The following is a 25,838-nucleotide window of genomic DNA, read 5'->3' as shown; positions in this document are numbered from 1 at the left end:
TTTCTTCTTATTCAGGACTGTGGTTTCCAAAAACGTTACAATGAGGATGATCCCTAAACTAAATTCCAGCTTTTACTTTGATTTGTAGTTGGGTGGCTACCTTAGGAAAAATGTTAACAGGAATTCCTTGAGATTAAAAACTCTGTAAAGCATCTGATATATGGGAGCACTTCAGGCTCCAGCAAGCTGGAGAGATTTGTTTGGCCCTGAAGGATCCACTGAAAGCAGAAAGCTTTCTGTAAAAGTCTTCTATAATGGCTTCATTAGTTCAAAGTATGACTGTTTTTTCCCACCTACTTGCTTACTGGTGTAATAAATGCTTTTACATAAATTTTACAATAGTGCAGCAAACTGTTGGATCCTGCAAGTTCACAGGAGTTTTATTGCCTTCCATGGACCTACAAACTGAACTGACTGGAATACATAACACTGCGGCATTACTGTTTGTATACTATACGTCCAAGAGAGCTGATAGCATATTAGAGACACCTAAAGAGTATCATCACAAAGCCCACTATGTTATATGCTGTAAAAATCACAAAATATAATAAAATACCTGTTCAAAAGAGCTTACGGAGCAAGGGTAAAAACACCCCTGCTCAAAGACCATGCACCATGAACGTCCTGCCTGGAAACTGCAATGGGATTCATGGAGAGCACTGTCTTTGTACTGACTCCGCACAGCTGTGAGCTGCCTTCAGGGCTTTGACTGCGTGTTCACAGCAGAAATAGCTGTGCTGCCTCAAGACAATACTACCCCACTGGTGTTTGTTACTCTGCGACATTAAGCTGCTGGTGCTAAACCGAGGGAGCGGTTATGTGAATGCTTTCTAGCCTCTTCTGTGCAACATCAAGTTGTTAATTCAAAACAGCTCTCAGCAGAATGTGAAGTCGACCAGGATGACTTTGCTTTGCAGTTGCTGGGGAACGCTCATCCAATCCATCCCACTGATGCAGCTGTGAGCTGATAATCACAGCTGGAAAGGTGATAAGAAACATCTGGAGAGGCAGCACTAACAGCAGAGCTGGTTTTTGTAGCAAATGAACTCTGTGCACAGAGGATTTCAGGGGACGTTACGACGACATTTTAAAATTAAGACACAAATAAAAATTAAACACTGAAATTCTACTGAAACTCAGTGTGGTGGCTCTACTGTTGCACCTAACTCTCTCTTTTCTTAAACACCCCCTTCCTTATGCTTTTCAAACAGTAGTACAATTAATTTGCAGGAGTAGATTTAGTGGTTGTTCCCAGGCTATTATCCTTTTCTGTATAAAAAGACATGAAATTTCAGAAGCCAATACATGAGCATAAACTTACTTTAATGACGTCTTCATCAGAGGATTTGCACTCCACTGATTCAGAGATGTCTGTCACAGCACTGTTCTCCTCAATGGAGACCACTTTGATGGGCACTGCCACTGTTTTTCCCGTGAGAATTGCGGTGTTCAGAATTTCCATGTCCTGTACACAAAACAAAGCACAGTATTGTTCAGACACAGCTAAAGGGATTTCCAAAAGGCAAGCATCAGCTCTCAACTGGACCTATACACACGACAGATGCATTAGTGGCTAATGATCTCATCTCATCTTCAAACAGGTGCAACTTGGCAAAACATAGTAAAACCCCAATTATATTTTGGCTGCTAAAAACACAGTCAGTTGTACTGTACACTGTTAAATCACGAGCAACACAACTGCAGCTAAATTCCGTCCAGGCAGGCACACATCACAGGTAGCTTCTACTTTTTAAGTATGTGGGTCTTTCCCCAATATTTACTTTCCAAAACATGAGTTTTTACTAAACTGGATCTGATGGGCAATGTTTGGGACAGGATACAAGAGCCTTGAAAGTAAAAATACTGTTCTTTGAGTCTCAGCCCATTGCAAAGACGGGGCCTCTCTGTGAACTTTGTATCTGGAACTGTTTCAAGATTATTTAATTTCCTTTGATAAGGCCAATGAAGCAATGTAAGGAATCCAGAAGGAGTTAGTGATGCTATTAACTGCAAGGAAAATAACAGGGAAATTTGAAGTTTGAACTTGGGTCGTGGCATATAAAAGCCTTTCAAGACACTATCGACTAAGCGAACTCTTCTAACTGCTGAACTGTTTCAGCATCACTGTATTCCCAAGATTCCCATGCAGGAATAACTTCAAAATTTTCTCCAACTTTTCAACTTCCAGTTCTATAAAGTGAATAAAATATTCAGCAAAATCCTCATGGCCAAAGTCATGAGGACTGAAGCCACGGATGTCAACGGCAGCAAAATGAGGCACTGATACTGTCGTTACTGTTTTCAATTCAAGTTGAGTGAGTTTGAAATCTAGGTCAGATTTTCTTTTCATCTTGCAAGTTGTTATTTCTCAGGTTCTCCTACAGCTCTCATAAGAGAGCGCTCTCATCAAACTTAAAAAAAAACTGTTAAAAAAAGGAATTTTGACTGTTCTAGAAAAGTAAGAACCCTAAATAATTCCTGTGGCATATATGAAAACAAAGCTACCCAAACACAGTAAATCAGTGCCAGATTTATAAATAACATTATTGGAAAGTCTAAGGCCATTCTCAGGAACTCCTGCCTCTCAAAGGCAGAGACGACCCCCAGCTGTCCCCCATACAAATTCTCCTGGGTACTTGGCATTTTTGAGCTCTGTATTAAGATGCGTGGCTTTTGGAACTTAACTTCTGTCATCCAAACTTGAATATTTTGTTCCAAAAGTATTTATTTCCATGTACTGGCATTTTGATAAGTCCGGAAACAGATGCAAAGGAGCAGATCTCAACATTCGTGAAAAAAACTCCATGACAAACCCAACTATTCCTCTGTCTGCAGACTGCCAAAGCAACAAGCATGAAATAACCCACACAGGTTCACCAAAAAGCAGGTTCAACATATTTTCTGCTCGGTATTTGGCTACTGCAAGTGCTGTATGTCCTTTGAAATTAATCTTTTGCCTCAATCCCTTAAAGCCTTATTTTTCGTGACTCTGAGTGTTAAACACTGTGAACTAAGGACTCCAGGGCAAAGGAGCAGCAAAATAGTTTGTGGAAATGACAGGACATCTTTTCAGGCTATCTCAGCTCTGCTTTGAAATGATTCTACTCGGATCCAGTTTTTCCTTAGCAACTGATACGTATTACTGATAGAGAAATCTAATTTAAAGGGACAGGTTCAGAGGAAAAGAAATCCCATAAAGAGCAATGAGTTTCAGATATAAAACATACTCTGTGGCTTGGGGATTTACCCATATTTGGATTTAATGGTAACTTATGAAGTTCAAGACAAATCAGAAAACCATATATATGCAGAATAATTAAAGAAACAAGCCCTGCACCACTGCCAAGAACATAGAGACCTGATCATGCAACGAGGTGAAACTTCCGTGCCATAAGCAGCAGAGTAAATTCATCACCGGGGTTAAACTTGCAACAAACTGCCTGGGAGGCACTAGAAGTTTCTCCAGCTCAGCTTCGCTCATGTCTGCAGCGTTGAGTAATCAGAGGCCTCAACATGAAGTCAAATATTAAGACAAATAGGAGAGAAGATAAGTGGGAAGCCCAGCAGACACGACCACCAGGCACTATGACCCGCGTGGAGATCCTGTGCTCCTGATTCCCCCGGAAAAGACCAGGAAAAGACCAGCTGCTTGGTCTGCTCTGGCATCACCCTGGGCGATGGTGAGACTGCCAGCAGCATCCTGCTAAATCGTGTTTGCTGCACCACCAGCCACAGCTGCTGATAAGCTCTAAGCTTACACCACAGCACCACCAGAACACTAGGGGACAGGATTAAAATCCAGTATTGGATATAGGGTTTAAAAAAATGGGATGCAATAAACTTAAAGGACAGTTGCTACTTTTCTGTAGGAACAACTAATCCTATAAATACAGGAAAGATTCAACAGGAAAAGCTGCTCTCAGGAAAGCATTTGGGGACTACAGTAGATCACAAACTGAACATAAATCAGCAATGCATGCGGCTGTGGTTAAAAAACAAAAACAAACCAACCTACAAACCCTCGCACAGTAAATTGTATAAAGAGGAGTATCACCTGTAAGGTGTGAGGTATTCCTACTCAGCCCTTGCAAGGCCTCAGCTAAAGGACTATGTCTGATTTTGAGAACTATACTGCCAAGAAAAACTTCCTCAAGTGAAAAGAAATAAAAAGAACAAGGAGAATAAATCAAACACTAGAAAATAAGATCCATGAGGAACGAAAGAATTGGGATTTGGTTTGGTTAGCCTAGAAAAGCTTATGGGTACAGATGATTACTGTCTCCGTATACATAAAAGTCTTTCAAACATGAGGAAGAATAAACTATTTCCCATGTTCATGGACAGAGCCAGAGATAGTGGGCTTAAACTGCAACAAGGACGGTTTGTTTGACATTAAGGCAATCTTTATTATTAAAATAATGATAGAGAATTGATGGAATAGGGGCAGATTGTCTGGGGCAGAAGCAAATGCACAGTCTAGCCTAAAAGACCTTTGAAGAACAGGTTATACATCGTTCAGAAATAACAGAGGTTCTTTGAGTCAGGGAGAAGAGGAAAGGGAGCAGATGACCTCTTGTGGTTCCCTCCAATCCTGTATTTTAGTAGTCTCCATTTTTTCAAAATTGAGTGATAACACAATAACCTATATATCTTGTACTTCAAATAACCCTATTCTACTTCACCCATCCCAAATAATACGATCCTTCGTCACCGGACAAAAGAAAATTATCTATACTTTTAAAATGGAAAAGCCTGACAGGAGAATGTGACTGATATTCCTGCTTTCTGCACTATACAGAGCAGAACCGATGTACCAATTGTTAAGTAATAATCTGTCACTTCTGTTTCTCTCTTTCCAGTAGGTCATTACTGGTGTATCTGAATTCTACGTGGCCTTGATATAAGGCCATTATTACAAAGGTTAAAAAACCTTTTGAAATTTCCCAAGGCCTTTCTGGAGAGAAGACAGAAAATTTGCCTACTGGCTCATTACCAGCAATTAGAAACCACAATCTCCTGCCCTTTGCTAATGGTTTCATTAAAGGAAGTAGCGTGCATCTGAATGAATTTATTTTGATGAATTACTTCAGAGATGCACCTGCCCCCAAAATTGTAAAAGGCATCATTGGTCACGATAAAGGGCTACTGAGATTTTACATCCCTTCTCTGTAGTCCAATATGAACTTCAGGAATTTCAAATTCATGATGTGTACAAAGGAGATGGAAACGACTTGAGGAACGACTGAGGGAGCTGGGGTTGTTTAGCTTGGAGAAGAGGAGGCTGAGGGGAGACCTTATCACCCTCTATAACTACCTGAAAGGAGGCTGTAGAGAGATGGGGGCTGACCTCTTCTCCCTGGTGACAAGTGATAGGACGAGGGGAAACAGGTTCAAGTTATGTCAGGGGAGGTTTAGATTGGATATTAGGAAACATTTTTTCACTGAAAGGGTTATTAAACATTGGAATAGGCTGCCCAGGGAGGTGGTGGATTCACCATCCCTGGAGGTGTTTAAAAAAAGGGTAGATGTGGTACTTAGGGACATGGTTTAGAAGTGGGTTTTCTCAGGGTAGGTTAATGGTTGGACTCGATGATCTTAAAGGTCCCTTCCAACCTCAGTGATTCTATGATTCTATGATTCTATGAAACATATTGTAGATATTATCTAAGGGCTTCATATCTCGTACCATTACAATCATTAGAGATCCTTAGCATTGGGAAGCAACCGGTAGCTACCTAGCTGTAGTTCTGAGCAGAGATGGAAACCTTCGTCGTTCCATCTCCACTGAAAGCAGTTATAACTCATCAGTATTACACAGATTAAGAAATACTGAAGTATAAGCCAGTAATATATTACACACTATGTTAAAAGCAATTTTAAAATCTGCCACTTCCCTTAGCCTGTTTGTAAGTGCCCTTTGCTATTCAACTGTGATATTAAAAAAAAAAAAAAGACCAAAGAACCAAGTCTTAATTTTATTGTCTTTTTGTTTAGAACTAAAATAGAAAAATGTGTGTCCTGTATCCTTATATATGGAATAGCCTTATGGCACAACTTCTTGCCTCCTCTGTGTTTCCTTTATATTGCTGCAATAAAGCCACAGGCCTTAATGTAACAGAGAATTGACCCATTGTCTGCACCCAAACACAAGCTGTTAGGCAGAAAATTCTACATAATGTATGAAAGGATCCATGGTCCAAGACTTCTCAAAAGCCGAACTGAAACTCATAAAAATAAAAGGAGCTTATACAGAACTCTGTCTGTCTGTCTGTCCTGCCATAGTGAGCACTCTGAACACGCACCACAGACAAGGGGGCTCCGATTCGGCACCCAAACCTGTTTCCCTTGCATTCTGCCACCTCCTCTAAACCCTTGATTATCCACTGATAAGCAGAAATGGTAGTTGAATCTTTAAGATTATGTCAAGCAACATTAAGAAAACAATTGTTCTCACATCAGAATAGGAAATACAATAGCTGGTATAGGTGATGATTTTTATGTTTTATTCTTAAACATAATATACTATTGTCTTTGCAAGCTAATTTGGGAGTATACAAACAAGATTACTAAGAAACCTTCAGAGAGACTAAGAACTCACTTAAAATGTAGGTGCTTTTCAAAATCACAATATCTTGGCCATTTCCACATTCTTTAATTTTTAAAATCCCCCCAAAGAACTAATCTACTTTCTGTGCAGGCAGCAACTAAAGTTTTAAAATCAAATTTATTTTGTGTGGCAAAAGACTGAAAGCATCGCATAGCAATGTTTGGACTTGTTCCCAACAAATTAAAAAATGGGGAAAGTAGTATAAAGTAAATTGAAAAAGCAGGAAGAGTTATAAGTAAGCATCAACATCCACATTGGAAGGAAGTTTCTGTAAGTGTATTGCAAACTCTAAAAAAGCAAGGGTTGTCATTTCCAAAGTCAAAACAGAGAGCTACACACGTAATTCTCATTGACAATGAAGGGAGATTTGAGATTTGAATGTCTTTGGAAGCCTCAAACTGTCTTTGCAGCGCAATGACTGAATCCCAACATCTGACTCTGACATTGCAGAGAAAGAGCTGGTTTTCTTGTATAAGAACTACTTACAAATTCCCAATTAGGATGGTTCTTTCCTGTTACCAGGGCATCCCTTCAATGAATTCAGCTTATGAAGGAAATCATTACTATTTAAATATATTTAATTAACAAACAGTAGCATTAAGAACTTTTTTTTTGCTCTTCTAATGGTTAGAGGAAGACTCTAGTGGTTAGACATAAGGCTCTAATCAAAGGAGATATTCAAAAGCAAACCATTGAATTGTGTGCAAAAGAAATTACTTTAAAAATATATTGATAAGTTTTAACTTCAAGCTAGCTCTCATAAGCAGAACAGAGTAAACGCCTTTACTCAACGCAGCATTTTCATTACCCACTAACAAAACCTCTGCTCTTTTCCAGCCCAAACAATATCTTCTGTACTAATCTAGGTCAAACCAGCACTACGCTTGCTTGCTCGAAAATCCAACTTTTTGCAAAGGACCTGCACAAGTCTTATGAGGAGCGACTGGAGGCTGAGGGGAGACCTTAGTGCTCTCTACAACTACCTGAAAGGAGGGTGTAGTGAGGGGGAGTTGGTCTCTTCACCCAAGTAACAAGTGATAGGACAAGAGGAAATGGCCTCAAGTTGTGCCAGGGGAGGTTCAGATTGGAGATTAGGAAAAATTTCTTCACTGAAAGGTTTGTCAAGCATCGGAACAGGCTGCCCAGGGAAGCAGTGGAGTCACCATCCCTGGAGGTATTTAAAAGATGAGTAGATGTAGTGCTTAGGGAAAAGGTTTAGTAGTAACTTGGCAGTGCTGGGTTAGCAGTTGGACTTGATGACATTAAAGGTCTCTTCCAACCATAACGATTCTATGATTCTATGAACCATCCGACTCTGCAACAAAGACACAGAATTATACCTCCTCTACACAAACCTTGAGCATGCTTCAGTGACTTCAGAAATGGAGCCTTGAAGCTACAACCTGATACCTACTACAGATAAACATAAGCTTCTCTGCTGGCATACGAATGCAGCAAGTGTAGTATGAAAACTTCATAGCATGAGCAACTTCTACTGTTCATCCACCTTCCTCAGAAAAACAAAGAAAGTAAGAGAGCTGGGTAGCTTTCCCACCTCTTTATAGTTAAGCACTTGGTAAGTTGTGACTCAAGTGCAACTAATTAGGACAAAGAGGTACTCCCATTCATTTCCTTGCATTCTTGATTTGGGAATAAAAAAGAGATTTAATCAAGAAGCCCACAAGCTAGAACTGGTGAGTTTTATCAGCCTAGTGGTTTGGAACTCCTCTGCGTGTGCCTGTACCAAGTTACCACAGTTACAAATCTTGATGCTACATTTGAGTAGATCAGGGAAAGAATTAATTGGCATTTCAAAGAAAAATGGTGAGACTGGAGTCACACGGGGAGTGAGACACTACATTATATTGCACTGAGACCTCAGCTCAGTGAGACCACTATATAGAATTTGATGCAAGTATCACCACTCTACAGGAAGTCTCCCAGCTTTCCTGCTTGGAGCCAATGTTATGACTCAGAGTACCATAAGCTTTGGTTCATATTCTGGTCTTGGTCACATCAGGGTTAATTTGGATAAAGTCCACAAGCAGTAGGTTGGTCTAAACATTTTCTTCCACAGCTGCACTCATTGTGCTACTTCACAGAAACCCAAGCAGAACTGTTATTCAGAAAAATCGATACAGTTTTAGAAAGGGAAAATAACACCCATAAAGCTAATGTATTCCAGCCAGAGCTGAGAAGAAGCGTGTGCTCACATTTGGTCATCTGACGTTAGGTAACGCTATGCTTGACTGCAGGAATCTCACATTTTATTCCATCCCTGTTTCAGTCAGGGAACTTCCACTGATGTCAGTGGGAGCTCTGTGCAAAGAGCAAGAATACAGAATATGAGTCTTAGTTGCTTGAATTTAGCTGAAGAGCAAACCTTATGTTCATCCAACCTCTCAACTGTAAGAAGGCAAGCATTGAGTCATGACTAATTTAGGAACTAATTCAACATTAAATTGCGGCAGAATGAGGAAGCAAAGTGACAGCTGTTTAATTAAACCCTAAATCCGATTAGATGGTGTTATCAAGAGAAATCCATGGGAGCCTGAGGTCATGAGAATGGTCCTACTTACAGGCTGAAAATTCTGTAAGTGGAATCTCATAGAATGATGTTAATCATAACTTAGCATTAAGATTTCTCCCTCACCCAAACACACCACCTCATGTGTAAGAAACCCGTGCTGTAGACCTGAAGGAGTGACACAGAAAAGCCTGTTATGTTTTAATTTATAAGAAAAATGTATTGAAGAAGTTTGTGGAAATGAGGCAGTTGAGTACTGTCTACCTTAAAATCAAAACAGTATTTGCCTTACAGAAAAAGGACAGAAGCAGCAAGCCCCTGCATGCTGCTGACAGCACTTGAATTGGTGGAGACAATGCCTAGGCAGGAGAGCTCCAGGAGCTGTGCTGTGCTTCCAACTATTTTCAACCCATCACCCCTGATGAACGGTGACACCTTGGCAACACATTTACAAGAGAAGAAGATGGAGATACGGGAGATACGGGAGATACAAAGTAAACTTCACGTACACCAGTTGCAAACACCATAAATAGTCTACTGATGAGCACCAAGTGATGCATCATGAGTTTCCAGGGCATGCTAGTTCGAGTGATGCACAGAGCTGCACTGCACTGCAGACAATTGTTACGCTGATCTGTGAGGCTGATAACACGACAGTTGTAGATTTGAGTTATTAATACTACTAAGATTACAACTGATTAACAAAATAACATTGTTAAGCAGCAGACTTTATCTACATAATCCCACGATTAAAAGTAAATTACACATTGTGCTTTCTGCCAACTGGATTCTCTGACACTCCACATTCACAGACAGTATAAACAAGAAGGGAAAGAAGCTTATGTCCTGTTTCTAAATTCTTAGCATGCACTTGAGAAGAACAGGAGTCTTTATACAGGCCAAAGAGTTTGCATCATGATTGAGGACCTCCCTGACGCAAATTCAGTGCATGGCGGGCAGTTGGGAAGGGCAAATTTTGTTGGTTGGATTTTGGTTTGCTCTTTTCTTTCACTTGATTCCAATCCTATTGGCCCATCACATGTCGATCCTGCTCTGCTTCATTCAATCAGTTTACAAAATGAGGACTTCTACTTCATGAATAATATCACACTGCAAAAGAAACAGGGTAATGCCGTTAAAGCAGTAAACCCAAAGGAGTGCAACCTGCTCACTTAATAGCATCCTTCAGTATTCAAACATGGATCCAGATGGATGGTTACTCCATGACTCTAAGGTCCATAGTGCCAAAGAAAACGTAAACTAATGAACAAATTGAAAGTGGTAAAAAATTAGGCCATTCAAAATTTACACAAGAAACAGACTTATTCAATAAAAGTTGCCAATTCTCCAGTCCACAGAACGAAGGATCTCAAAGTTTCTTTTGGATGCTAATTCTTTTTGACACACGACAACACTGTAAGATATCTTCTCTTTATAAAATCTTTGTTAAATGGCCAACAATGTACATAGCACAAAAATTAAGGACAATACCTGCCCTGAAGAACAAATATTGCAGAAGTCAAACATAGATAAAACGTCACCCATGGAAAGACCCAAAGTGGACGCTGGCATTGTTCTGTCCCTAGCATGCACAACATTTGTTTGAAGAGCTAGATCAACACGATGTCTGTGGGTGTCCAGGGGTCTTAAAGAAGGCAAATGGAGGAAATGTAGAAACAGGGACATAAGGAAGGGATTCATATTTCTCACCTCCCAGAAGAGTGGCTTCGACTGTCATCAGTACAGAGGTAAAGGCCACCAGTGCACAGGCTAGGCTGGGGTCCCTCACCCATTTCTCCTGGGGCTGGACCACTGCAAGGAAAACACTGGCAGATTCCTGGGGCCAGAAGGAGATAAAGCAAATGGCGCTCAGCTGGGATGGGAAAGTCTCAGGCCCAGCACAATCTTCCCTGTAGTTTTTGTGAACCATGTAATTTATGACAAAGATCTGAGTGTCTTTTCAAAATGGTAACTCAGCGTTCTGCAAATGCAATGCCTTTTTAATCAATGATCTTGTCTCTGTTTATAGTCTCCATATTGAGATAAATCTTAATTAGTGGCCCCCTACAGTAGCAACAGACCGTTCCATTTTCTTCCCTGCTTGTACAGTTTTCAAATAGTCTGCTAGTGGAATTTTTGAGTCCTGATAAATTATGCTCTGCAGACAGAAAAGGGGAATGTAGAATATATTAAGAGATAGGGATGCAGAAAAATATCTTTCGATTCTGGGATGACTAATCCACACTTTCTTTGCAGTGAATCTACCCTGTTAGCATTCAGACGTGCAAAAGGGAACACAGCCAATGATTACGTTGATTTAGCAGATGCAGGCTGTATTGCTAAATGTAAATCTATCATCACTCACAAGTGAGCATCTCTTTTTAAAAAGTAAGAAGAGACTGGAGCACCTGAACAAAATTAACCGGGCCTTTAATTGCTTTGTTCTGTTTACAGTTAGTGATGTAAAATGATGGAAAAATGTTATAAAGCCATTACTCAGCCCTGTGTATCAGCACAAAGGCCACACTGACTTTCATTAGGTACAGAGGTCTGATGCTACCCAGATTATTATAACAACAGGATCTCACTTCTTATTGCTTGTAATTTTGAGTAAAAAAGTAAAATCTTACCAGCGTAAAATGTTCCCATGTGCAAAGTCTGTAAACAGTATTCTGGCTAGCAGAAAAGCATGCAATAGACACTGCCTGTTTTATAATAAGGATGAACCCGCCAAAAAGGACAGTGAGAAACATTTTGCCTCAAGCTGCAGGCTAGTGAATGCCCTTTCTTCAGAGCTTATGGAAACAGCCCTGATAATAGCTGACAAGGTAGCTTCCTGTGATCTGTTAAAGACGGATACCCAGGATCTGTCTCTTCATTTCCAATGTGTGTGAAATTAGGTCGAATGAAGAAACCTTATTAGCCAGTAGTTCCAGAAAGGTATAATGCCTGTGAAGGTCCTGTCACTTCTTCCACTTGTGAACAACCGAGAATCAAATTCAGATTTCTTTTAACAAAATTTGTTGCAGAAGTAAATATTTATTGTATTCTATTTGTTATACTAAGTTTATCATGTGCAGTTCACAATGCCAACTCAAAACTTGATTTTGGAGCTGTAATAGTTTGCCACAGGCACTGAGACTAACCAAGAAATCTTATTTCCTCTCCCTTGTGTAATGAGAATCTAAGCACTCCCATTAATATTTCTACCAGTAAAGTTCCACTGCCTGAATATCAGTGCTACTTGTACTCATTATTTGTATAGAAGTAACCCCATTCTGACTCCACATGATAGCTGGATGTCAATATGCTGAGCAGTGACTATAATAAGAGACTGCTTCTACACCGAGGAGGAAAAAAGAGCAGCCAGATCAAATGATTCTCAGCACATCTTGGTGAATAACTGATTCTTGGTGTTTTCTGAACAGATCTAGGAATGAGAAAAATCATTCCCACACCACCTGACACAGTTTGGTTTTGGTTTTCTTGCTGAATAAAATACCCCCAAAATATTGAAGTGTTCTACTTTTCTTTCCATTTTATCTTCCAGTAATATTTGGGGGAACATACAGCCCCAGTGTTATAACAAAACAAAACCAAAAAATCAAGTTACCTTTATTTATAAAGTATGGACCCTCAAATACCACTTCGGCTAAATGGGTTTTGATTTGAGCCTTTATGGCTCTTTTAATTTTTTTATATATAAACCCCTTGTTTTGTGCTATCTTAAAGCTTGTCTTTACCTAACGTAAAGCAAGGTAGAAGGAGTAAGGTCTGGTCCTCTTCCCTCAGAGAGCACAGATGCAGTTAAAGCAATGATTACTGACTCCTTGGAGAAACTGCACCTTTGGAGGAGCTTAGAAGATCCGGATACCTAAATTGTGAGGGACCAAACGAATTACCAAATATGCTGGAGAGGCATTACCACCAGCATCCACAACCAGCAAACCTTCTGCAAGCGAAGAGAAGTCAGACAGATTCCCCCAAGACTGCAGACCAGCGAGAACAGTCACAAGAACTCTTACACTGCTTGAATCAGGCAGAGAGTAACATGCCTAGCTCACGCATGACAATGGATTACACTTGCATTCAACACTTTTTTTTAATGAATCAAGTCCTCAAGAAATAACTTCAAAGCTTCCCTGCCACCCTAAATTACTTGGACAAGATGATCTCATTAGATAATCTAGCCCCCTAAGTGATGGAAAACGCAAATTAATAAGGACACGAAATAAAATCAACCAAACATTTTCATGCTTGATTGTGTCTTTCTTTGCCATCTTAAAAGCTGTAAATGTGCATGGTTTGTCTTTTTTAAGTGTCTATCATAATCAATGTGCACCAAACAGCGACCGAGCCTCTGGCTGGACGCCTCTCTATTTTGTAGGAGCTGCAACACTAAATTCAATTAGGTGCAGCTCAGTAAAAAACCAAGTGTTATGCTAAAGCTGTCTCTATTTCCTGTTGACTAGAACAGATATGTCAGGATCCAGTGGCCAATATGCATTTTCAAAGAAAGATGGCATTTCCTGCTGCGCGGAGGAAGAGTCTGTAACTGAAAATGACTTCAAAGGAAAGGATTCTGGAACCACTTAAAATGTAAAATAAGTTTTAAGGACAACTGCAGGAGATGGGAAGCAGAAGCCCACATTTCATCTTTCTATGCCCACTTGAAATACAGAATAGGACGTAAAGGTGACTGGAAAAGACAGGAAGCAGAAGTCCACATTTTATTTCTCTATACTTAGGCGTAAGTGAAACAAAAAAACTGATTTTTTAAAAGATACGTATGTGCAACACAGGAAACTACCTGCTCCTCCTCGTGAAATTTCATCCCCTACTTTCAGTATTTTGCTAAATTGACTTAGAAATGAAAGCACTTACACAGCAAACACATTATCTGGAGAGAAAAAGGTGTAGTTATGGGTTGAAATGTGAGTGATTAGCTGAAATATTCCAACTCCAGCATCATCATTGGTTATTTTGAGCATAGAAAATACAAACAGATGAAAAGCTGTGAAGTGACAGGTTAAAAGCCCTTATTCGGAGACCGACATACTTGAGAACCTTCACTGCTGTTGTTTCAGAGCATTGCTATTTATGAATATAAGTATACATCCGGATACTTATGAATACACTTAAGAATACACTTACGCCTGATGAATAAAAGCAATAAACTGTCCTAAGTTCTGTTGAAACCTTATGTTGTTATACATTTATGCAGTGCATAAATTATACATATTTCATCTATATTAGGCATATGACAACATCTATAATAAGTATTTACACATACAATTTTTTATCTAACAAGCACTCTTAGAAAAGTGGCCACGTGCTTGGAAAATAAGAGTTGAGAGAAACACATTAAGAGCATTAGTTCAGTGACTGTAGCTCCTTACAACATTCCCAGGAAAGGATAAATATTTGTTACAGATTCCAAAAGCTATGCCAATAAAACGGCCTCAGAAACTGCAACACATTCTATCCTTTCTAATCACAAAAATAGCTTTTCATTTACTCAAACATCTAAGGAATAATCGTCTGAGGAAGCCTTGAGCTATGATGAACACCTCTCATGTTTTCTGCATTGCTGAATGGTCCTATTAAGTTTATCACAGATGGGAGTGGGAATATTGGTAAAGCCTGAATGGGAGAGAAAGGCAATAGCCACCTGGTGATCTTATAATGGAATAGTTCATGGATGCTTAAGCAGCCATGGATGGAGCTATACAATATCTTCTTGCTGAAATAATTTCATGGCTTACAGTTCTCTTTTGTTACAAAAAGACTAATATGTGAAATTTGTCATTTTAAGGGTATTTTCTGGGCTCAAGATCTGTCAGTCATTTACTTTCCTTTTTCACGAGTCTGAGGAAGTTATTTGGAAACGGACCCCCAGTTAAATTGGGTTTGCTCCACCGTTAAGCAGAACCAGCACAGCTCTGATGATGTCGCCAGTCTGTGACAACCGTGGGAATATAGCTGGCAGTAAAGAGGCAATTTTCATTAGCAATTTGAAATTCTTCCCATGTTCATTTCAATTAAACCTGCGGCCCTGTTATATAGTTGGCTATATATCTACAATAATATTGCTGTAATAGCTGTAATCAATAGACAGTTGGAGATTGAAAATATACAAGCTTATTAGGACACATGCATGGATGCACACGCAATTACACAGTACACGTATATATGTGAGTAATCTATATGCACACAAATACATATACAACTATAATGGAAACATGATTATGAGGCATTCCGTGTTAATAGAAGCCACATACTTGATTATCGGCAGATAGAGGCAGTACTTCTCATTTTATATATAAACATATTTCTATCCCAGATATTTCTTACCGTAAATATTTTGCAAACATAATTTTTTAAAACCTGACCCAACTGAAATCAAGAGTGATTTTGCCAGTGGCTTCAGTAAAGGCGAGGTCCATTCTATCTAGCATTATGGAGTAAATCCTAAAGAGTCCTCCTAATGTGCTTTCCTCGAGTCAGACCCAAGCACTTCTGTAAATCTCTTCTGACTTCCACCTAAAGGACTGGGGTCCTACTCCTCATAAAAAACCTGATTGATTTAATTGGCTGTTATGCTAATAAGACATGACAGATATAAGGGTTTTTCCACCAGTTAGTGATGATCTGGATCGCAGTGATATTTCTGTTGTTGCGAGTTTATCCCTTAGCATGTTGCAGATGTTCACTGTAGTTGATATGAAACCAGCATCATCACTGACATGGGTGGAGCCTGTAGAGATATGGAGTACAACAGTAACCCAAAGTCATGCTGGGCAGCAATGATGGAAATCTCAATGCGGTTTCTGAATGATGGGAGTCAAGAAAAGCTTAAATAAGCCGTACAGTGAGGGCCTGATGTTTACAAATACTTATGTACACTTTTTATTTTCTTTGGTTTGTAGTGCTGCATTGTTCAGCAGTAGCAGGAAAAGCTGTCAAGGAAGTACAGTTTGAGAAATTAAACTACACACTCTTGATATCCACACAGTTACAGACAAAAAAAAGATGGCATTTTTGTGGACATGCTTCACAACAGATCCAATTCACAATCTGCAGCTCTGGGAAAAGACTGAAGCGCCTAAGAACTGAGTGACAGTTACACGCTCTTAGGTATCATGCCCAGCCTCCAGATGCTCTTCCATAAGGGCACAGGTCTCCTGTAGGTCCTGTGTCATACCTGCTAGTCCTGGATGGATGGCTCAGACTCTAAGGCATCTTTAATCGTATTACACACCTATGTGTAGGCACCTGGATGACCTCCTTCTTTCTTCTCTTTGAATTAACCTGTGCAAGTTAAGTTTCCAATCTGTCTTTGTGCTTCAGCTCCCCATTTACAGAGGGGCTACTGTCCTTACTCCATTTGTTTACAGTGGAAGTAAAAACTCTTTTATAGTCAATGAAAATACGGTGCCTACTATAACCCACTCCTGGAATGTCAAGTGGACCCCCCAGATTCTACTGAATATGAACCAAGTTTTATATAGTCATACAAGCCACACTGACGATGAATAAATGGTACAGTTTGGAAAATTGAGATAAAATCTTATTTAGCCCAATTGTTTCAAGGGAAGGGCAGAGTACTCATCACAGTGTGGGGCGACAGGTAGGGTGAAGGAATTTTAAATGCTTTATGGACTTCAAGGATTAAGTCCCAAGGACAATTTCTTGTTTTAAGTAACTGAGGTACTGCATGATACATGGATGATTTTTATGGCCGCTGTGGAGGGTTGTGAACTTGTTTTATTTGTGTAGATTAATATGTCATGCATTATTAATGAGTTAACTTTCTCCTTCTAACAGGCAGCGTTCATCTTCTACAAGTTCCTTAAGGTCCTCGATTTTTGTCTGTGGAGTGCGCAGGAGCACTTGGCTCAAGTTTGTGGATGTCAGAACTCTACTTAAACCACAGTGGAAGTGAAGCAGGCAGCTTCTGCTAAATTATTTCAATTTAATTCAGTCTATTTTGAAATCAGCAAGAGAACATTTCCACTTGCTTTTTTTCTTATTTTGGCTGTACAGTTTTAATTTTCGATAAGCAAAATCTGTAAGGAAGACACAATAGAGGTTCTTATGAAACTGCTATGAAAAAGTAGTAATAAAAATGCAGAAAATAGTCATTATTATTTCCTATCCTTGCCCCTAGATTATTTTTTCTTTTCAAATAGTTTATTGATTTCACTGACTTCATAGCAGGTCCATGTAAGCAAAGCACACAGAGGGCAGGAACAAGATTATTGCATTAATGAGAGCAGATATTGTACAGACATCAGAAACTTACTACAGTTAAAAAGATGAGAGAGTGACACAGGAAAATTAAATTATTGATCAGATAGATATACGTCTAGTAGACTAGTGGGCCTTATAATATATAGGAACTAAACCCAGCATACATGTAGAAGGAGGCAAAGTAAATATACAAAGAATGTATAATCACAGATGCAATTATTTCCTCCTTACTCAAGCAAAAACACGTTTTACCTTCAGGGGTTGCTTTTCAAGATCATGCTGGCTAGAGGCTCATGGCTAGAGGAGCACCCTTGAAATAGGTCACTATGATCATTGTATAAGTCACTGATATGAAGGACAAAGGGATCAAATCCATTTGTTTAAAGCAGTACTTTATTTGTTAGCATAACCTGGAGCAACCGCGGTGACCATTATCTTTATCTGAGCATCTCACAGCAACTTACAACACTGAAAGAGGCTTTAAAAAAAGATTTGCATGCTTGAAAGCTCGGCTGATTTTTCTAACTCTGTTGGATGGCCTACTAAAAGACATCACCTCTAGCCACAAACCTCGCTTCGCTTATATTTTTACTCTTCAGGACTAGACCAACATTGCCAGTACTGAGTAGGGGAGCCTGGCCTCGATGTTTGAGCAGGGAATTTTCCTTTATAAAGAATCAGCAGTATAGAACGATCCTGTAAGCCAGACACTTACATTGTAACAGAGGAAATATTAACCACTGTGTCCATTTTAAAGATGCGCAAAGTGCTGTGGACCAGAATGCTGCCAAAGATCCAAAAGAGGCAGAAACTAACTCCAGACATGCGGCTCCCGGTCCATCAGACAATCCCTATTTTTGCATATCAGAGTCTCCCAGTGCTTAATGAGTAGTCCCTAATTTGAATGAGGTAAGAGCAGTGAGGAGGAATCACTGGGTCTTGAATGACTTATTTATTACCACCCCAAGCTCACTCCTGAAGCTTCCAGGCATTCTTAAAACATATGCCGCAGGACACCTCGTGCCAGCTGGCAGCCCCACTGTTAGTCACTGCTTTTCAATGCTTGCAATTGACGTTTTGTCCCAGATCCAGAATTTAAAACATAGTCTTCTCTGCTGGCTCAAGAGAAGCTTCAAGCCATATAAAAACTTCTTGGTATTGGTGCACAGGCACGTAGTAGCCTATACAGAATGATTCCAAAGTACATCCAGGTCTTAGGCTGATCGCTTTGGTTTCTGCTGCTGACATAATATATGCAGCAGGAGGCCTTCTACCTTCTGTTAGCTCTCCAAAACAAGAACTCAAGATCACAAAGAGGTTATAGCGAGCCTTTTGGATTTCACTCCTTTGTGCACTGTTTCAGAACACAAAAGGAAGGGAATTCACCTTTAAATCACACAAGGTGATTTTGCCCACATGCTCTTTCCCCAGCTACATCCTGGTAAAATCTGGTTTATGCAAATGGAAATAAAAGTGTTATGCCAAGGTAAAAAATTTCCACATTAAGGAAAAAAAGAGATAAAGTAGTTCTCCCTGGAATGGCATATTGAGAATAACACTCAATAATGAAACTGAAGGTTTGAACTGTCAGAGGTCGTTTGGGGGCAGAAGGTACAGATAAATGGGCTCTGCTGCAGAACCATACCACACACAAGCACATTATGTGGTGCAGTAACACACTGGTGTGCTTTTCAATACTGAATTTACAGGCTAATATTTCCCTCTATCATTTTCCCAAACTCCCCAGTGAACTTGAATTATATTTTTTACACTTATTTAGTTTAATCAAAATACTCATTTCACAACCTCCAGAACACGCAGAGCTCTGGTCCTATAGGGCCTTGGAGAGCAGAGTACAACAGAGTCACTAATCCTGATAGTGACAGTCAGCATTCAATATTCAACTACTGTAATTAATGAAACTGCACTGTTGCTATTTTTCACTAATAGAGGATTTCCAAAAGCAAATTGCAGCAATAAATTACATCATTACAGCCTATATTATTGTTCTGTGAGGTAACAAATCTTGCAGAAAGACAATCAGCTTTGCTAGAGAAAAAAAGTACAGAGGACAAATCAGATGGCTAGGACCTGATTAAAATTAATGTCAGCGTTACTTTTGTTTCCATTTGCTTGCTGAAATTCCCTCTCTCACCAGTGTGCTGCCTTGCTGACGCTCATGCTATGGTGCTGGTGCTTTAAATATTAGGCAAGATTTGTTTCTGAGGGGAAAACCACTGTGGATATGTTCGGCGTCCATGTGGATTTACAGTGCCAGGCCCCGCAGTTTACCACACCACAGCAATGGGGCCACTGCCACAGTGCAGAAGTTTGGCCCTGTTGATTCATTTAGCACATGTGCATCTATCTGGAGAGCTCAGGCCTTGCAGGAAGACCTCTGCATACAGCCCCTCTAGCTTAGCAAAGCAGATTTTGTTAGTAGCCCCAGCTTTGGTGCTGTCTTGGTACCCTGTTGACGGTGGGATTACGAATAGATCAAATGCCATCGCCGCCGCTGCTCCCCATGCCTTTGCAGCAGCTGTTGCCCAGGCACAGAGCCAGAGCCAGAAGCGTGGCGCTAGTCTTTCTCCCTGTCCTAGCTTTTAGTATTTTATCTCCCTCAAGCAGAACTACTGAGTTTGAAGTACAGTTCTTAATGAATTCCATGACAAACATCCTCAGTGAGGAGAGTCTGGCTGGATAATGAAGTGTAAACTGAAAGCAGGGTAAGGCAAACATTCATCTAACAGCAGATCGCAGGTGAAAAGTTGCTGGGTTTTTCAATACTTGGGATAGCTCATTATAACACTACGGCTTATAAAAGTCCTGGTGATATTTTTTCTCCATGCTCACTCATTATCTTACATTATAGTAAAGCATCTCCTTGTTGTCTAGATTGTCTCACTGTCCAAGCTGGAGCACCTCAGGACCTCATTAGATTCCAGCCTAAACAATTCATAATTCTGCTAGGTGAGTATTTCACCTGATTGTGAAGAATGAGGTATTCCCCAGAAATATTAAAGCTCTTTTTACAGATCAAAATCATCATTAGAACTTGCCAATTAAGAGAAATTGTTCCTATTTTTTGGTATAGGTCACAGCTATCCCACTTAATGCTCAAGCTGGCTGAGCAATTGCTGTGTTTGAATCATACCTGGTCTCTCTGGCAGTCACGGTTCAGCCTGGCACCTTTTTTAAGTGACAGCATGAGAAGGTGGAGATCGTTTACTCTCTAGGGTAAACCACAAATGTTTGTTGTCTGGAATAAGTTTGGGCAGTGGCTGGACTTGTATTTATCAGTTAAGTCAGGACAACTGATAGCTAAAGCTAATGAGAGAGCACTCCTTTATATGAACTAGTATATGAACTTCCACAGGAGAGGGCATAATCTAGCAATTGAGACTGCTGAGTTCAATTGCCAGCACCTCATGAACAAGCTCATGCAATGTTCTTCCATCTCCCCATCCATTTCTTTCAAATCCCTTGCAGCAGAATTGCAAAGCAGAATCAGGCATAGCATTTGCCTCCCATTGCTGTCCATGGGTGAACCCTGGTCAAAGTCTGAATTGCTTAACGCACACTACAGTCTTACAAATTAGTAACTTCTCTGCCTTTAAATTCCAGTTCTGTTTCAGCTGCAAACTTTTGCAGAATATCAGCCTCTGAAATTGGTCTCCTGCTCTTGCTGAAAAGCGCTTCTCTGCCATCCTCCATCTGATCTGGCAGTGAAGGAGCAGGGGAGGGCACAGGGTGCATACAGACCTTGGTAGCTACAGCATCAAAACACACAGCCCTGGAATGTCCTTCTAAAGCACTTATCATCTGGGCCCAGAGCTCCCTCGCTGCTGGCTCATTATTATGGGTCTGCATGGTCTCTGCTTACATGTGTGTGGCAGCTGTGAAATTGCCTTTGTGGTTATGTTAAACAATCAGAATTTTAATCAGCTGTCATTTCAAATATAAACTCCTATTTAAGATGTCTTCTTCTGATGGAGCAGTATCACAAACCTGAACCAATACTTAAAGCAGTCCCCAAATCCTGCCCAATAAATCACAAGAACAAAAGAATCTCCAGACTTCACATGTTACACAACGCAGCACCATGAACCAGTAACAAAATTATCTGCAGCAGAATGTGGACATGACTCAGGCTAACTTGCAACGCTGAGAATCAGTGCAGAAGCACCAGGGTATCGCCATGCAGCCCGGCACTGTGCCACGCTGTCAGAAGAAAGAGCCCGTGATAGTACACTTCTAACATGCACAGATGATCGGCATCAAGCATGGACTGTCTGGAGGATCTCGAATCCCTGTGCCCACAATGTTAGAACAAAAGTGTGATCCTACATCCCGGTGTCAGCTATGCTGTCCCTCCTTTCCCATTCAGGGAGCTCAGTTTCATCCAACCTTGAACAACACCTTGACTTTCACCAGCTTGGCTTGTGGACTGAGAATTCTGTGCAGCATTTAGTGCTGTGAGACACTCCTCTTCCAGGGGAGCATTTAGGTATTACCACAACACCGAGCATCCAATAATTGAGTCGCTGGCTGTCTCACTGCACATTCTCGTTGTTCTGCGGTTTTTTGTCAAGGCTGAGAAGCATACATATTAAACTTCATATTGACATCTCTCTCATACAGGCAGGAAAATTAGCAAAGAAACCCAAAAGTTCTCTATATGGCAGACATCTTCTACAGAACACTTGAGAAATCTGGAAGCTAGCTGACCCCCTCTCTCTTCAGCATTTTAAAAATCTCAAAGTAATCCATTCAATAGCACTGTCAGATATAAGGGATGCTGGAAGAGGAAATTATACATACTGTTGTGCTGCATAGAAAATGACATACACCTCGGCCCAATGGAAAAATTAATTCCAGCCAGCTGAGATAGCCTTATTGATCCATTCTCATTTCCTGCAAAAGGTAGGACTGAACGTGATTGCAGGAAAGAAAAGGAAAACAGAAGCTAGAGGCAAAAGTGCAGGGCTTGTAGAAATGATGACTTGGACTTAAAAAGGCACTGTTAAGTTGAGCCATTTTGAATTCTTTATGTTGTCTGCATCTTCTGACCAATTTAAGATCAATGAACAACAGTTCATCCTCTTTCTGCTTTTGTTTCCTGATGGGCAGACAACAAAAAAGCCAGTTCTTAACAGATAAGATTAATCGATATGCATTGCTAGTCACAGCTCTACGCACTATGTGACACGGCCAATTTATAAGTAGGTATGTGGGCTCCTGAGTTCATCTGGTACAAATATAGAGCAATGACATAAACTTTAGTGAAATTATATCCACCATAAATCTAAAGGAAGGAATGCTATCCTTGTTTAGACAATTGTAACCTGCCACGATGGTAATTGTAGGTATATAAGTGATCTCGGTTACTGCTTCTCCCTTAAGATCAGAAGATTGTAACTCTGGTCTTTCACGCAGAGCACTCAGTCTTGTAATTGAACTCTAACAACTCTTGACTTCATGGTATTATTTAGGGCTTCACAGTTGATTTAGGTTGTCCCAGTTAGTATTACTAATAGTAACAGGACAGTTTTATGTCAAATAAATTTCCTTCAAGTCACACTGTTTACCTGATGTGATTCATAATTAAATTATCTGAGACAATACCTGTCACCTGAAAAGTTTGATACGTAGATTATCTGTTCCTTTGTTTGTGATAAGCAAATCAGGAAATGGATGTGTTTATGTAGCCTCAGATTTTATCCTCTGGAAAGCTCCTCAGTGCCTGGTGCCCCCCGCTTCATTCAAGACTGAAAGATTAAGAGGAGTGAGAATTCTGCACTTCTGTGACCTTGAAACAGATAGAGCTTTATGGTGTGAAGGCACAGACTGTGCAGCGATGAAAACTCCATTTATTTAGGTACATATTTTAAAATGGTATTACAGGGACGTCATTACAATGAAATAGCTTAAAAAATCTTTACCTTAGGGAATGGCATACATAAATGTGTACATAAAACAAACATTGCTTTGGGAGCTAAATTTTCCATCATCTGTGTTTTAATGGAAAGCAAGTTAACAAGCATAACCATAAAAATGTCAAAAAGTGTTTTTGGCTGAGTCACAGCTCTGCATCTTAGATGTCCGTTCACTTACTTCTGCAGCAGAACTGTCAATACATCGAGTTCTGAATGTAAAGAAAGGCACACGCAAAACAAGCACTTCCTAATGAAACAACATCAGTAGAGAGGCAGGACGTGTAGAGACAGCCTATATCTTTTATTAGACCCACTGATAGAGCTGGGGAGAAAAGACGAACTTCTGAGCACGTGAGCTGTGAAACACCAGCAACTTTTAAGAAATGCCCGAGAGCCGTTCCAGCTTTGATTTGCGTGCAAGCAGTTACCAATGGATTATAGAGCCTGATGAATTAAGCCTGAAAGACCCACTGAAAACTTTGTATTAGTGTTATTTTAAAGAGGAAATATGCACGGATGAGCAAGTTACATGGCTTCCCATGGTGACAAATGTCTTTTTAGAGTAAATTCTGACTTGCACCCTCAGATTAGACTCCTGACATTGCGTTTACACTTCAGCACTTTAAATATCTGGCTTTCATGCAAGTCACAGTTAGAGATGAACTAGTTCAGCGAGAGTTTATCCTGCTATTGAAGGACTACTACTTCAGTTTTGTACCCAGAGACCCAGATGGTCTTGCATAAATGTTAAACCATTGATTTGCCAATCCACCTCCCAGGAAGGAGTCCTCCTCCTTTAACACCGATGTGCCTTACGCAGGTCTTCTACCTTGATTTAGGCCAAAGCAAAATTTAATGGTATTAAAAATACGTATTATCCATTTAAAGCATGAAAAGAAATCTTGCTAAATTTCCTAAAACATGGTCCCGTGTTGAACACAAACATACGGACTTCTTCAGTAGGATTTGTGTGTGTGTGTGTGTGTGTGTGTGCGTCCTACAAATGTGAACCATTTTGGTTTTGTTTTTTAATCTAGTCAAGTGGTAAAAGCAATATAGTTGGCTGCATTTGCACATGACAGGATAGAAATTTGAGGACAATGTGGGAAGTAAGTTAAGCAACCTCGTACACCTTAATTGGAAAGTTCTGAGGTTACTTGTGATTAATTGAGGACGTTTTCAAAAGCAGTTTAGCAGATAATTAATTAAGCTTCTATGAAAGCATTTTTCTAATTGATCCTGCAAAAAGTAACACGAAATCAGAAATGCTAGATTAGGGCACAACATAGACAGTAGATTTTCTCTGCTGGAAGATTAAATCTTTGGGGTAGATTTTTCCTGTCAGCAGACAGTGGGATATATTTCCTGAAAGCAACAGAACCAGTTAGAAATACATTTTCCTAAATTTTCTGTCTCATTTTTTTCTCTAAATACCTTGAAGAGTGAAATGTCCTCCAAAATTACTCAGATTGATTAACTTCTGATCTCAGGAAAAAAACATACTTATCTCAAATTTCCATTTCATTTTTTTCTGGGAAAAAGTTACTACTTTTAGCTGATTTTTAGCCCAGTAGTTTTGATATCTCTTGCTCCTTTTCTTTCAGTGTAGTGTTCACCGTAGCAGCACCACTGTGGTGGTGGTGTTTCTTACTTGTTTCTTACTTAACACTATTTAGCCCCGTAGTTAGGCACACAGAATATGGATCGTACTAAATCCCTCTCTTTTGACTGTATGATGAATTTCCATTGGTTTTTCAGCAACTGTATCCTACCACTTGCTCCACTGACCCAAGTCCTATAAAGCTCTTTTAAAATTCCAGGTTCAGTTCTTACTGACAATGTCAATCCTTTAATCTCTATCATTCCCAAATACTGCAGCAACACAATTGCACTAACCTTTTGAAGCCCCACTTGTTTTTCATCGTACTACTTTTTTGTAACATAATCAGGCATAGGGCAATAAAAGATACATGATCTTTCTCGCTTCGTAAGTTTGGAATGGCTCACATGAGACATGCTTTACTCTGTGAGTCAGAGACAACCTTTATGTTAAACCAGCAAAAGTTTGCTGAATCCATCTTCGAAGGACTGACTAGCATGCCCATCAGACCAATGGCAGACACTCGATCAGATCCTACGTCCTAATCCAGTACAGTATCTTTTGGCAGCTCCTTCTTTCCCTTTTTTTGGCCACCTTTAGAAATTCGTAGTGACAGATTTTACTTTTGATGTTAGCAGTTTTGCTGTAGGAACACTCCATGCTTAAATCAGCAAAATCAACTTTACCCTCCAGAGGATTATGAAACGTACTTGCTGATAAACATTGAGATCCAATTTCTGTGTGCAGCAACGCGCTGTTGCTTTACAGTGTGTAGTTGAGATAAAGAGCATGCTCCGACTTCTCAGCAGATAGAGTATCACCCTCTCTCTTTTCAGTGTGACTCTTGTTTCTGAACAGGAGACCTGCCAGGTAATTAGCTCAGCTAGAGATTAATGCCTAAATGAAGAAAGCACC

At 40.0% G+C, this 25,838-nt stretch overlaps 1 protein-coding gene across 3 annotated transcripts in view; it reads right to left on the bottom strand.

The window, feature by feature from the left end:
- The window catches only part of TMEM132C (transmembrane protein 132C), a 222,453-nt gene that overhangs the window by 28,492 nt on the left and 168,123 nt on the right, over positions 1 to 25,838 (bottom strand). For all 3 annotated transcript variants that reach the window (XM_054220006.1, XM_054220005.1, XM_054220007.1), the window contains one exon: positions 1,322 to 1,465. In XM_054220006.1, the coding sequence (XP_054075981.1) occupies positions 1,322 to 1,465 (144 nt within the window). The remainder of the gene's footprint in view (positions 1 to 1,321; positions 1,466 to 25,838) is intronic.

Source organism: Rissa tridactyla, chromosome 13 (genome assembly GCF_028500815.1).
Source record: "Rissa tridactyla isolate bRisTri1 chromosome 13, bRisTri1.patW.cur.20221130, whole genome shotgun sequence".
Lineage (NCBI taxonomy): Eukaryota > Metazoa > Chordata > Aves > Charadriiformes > Laridae > Rissa > Rissa tridactyla.
Note: the sequence above shows the minus strand (reverse complement) of the source record. Positions and strands in the feature narration are given on the sequence as shown.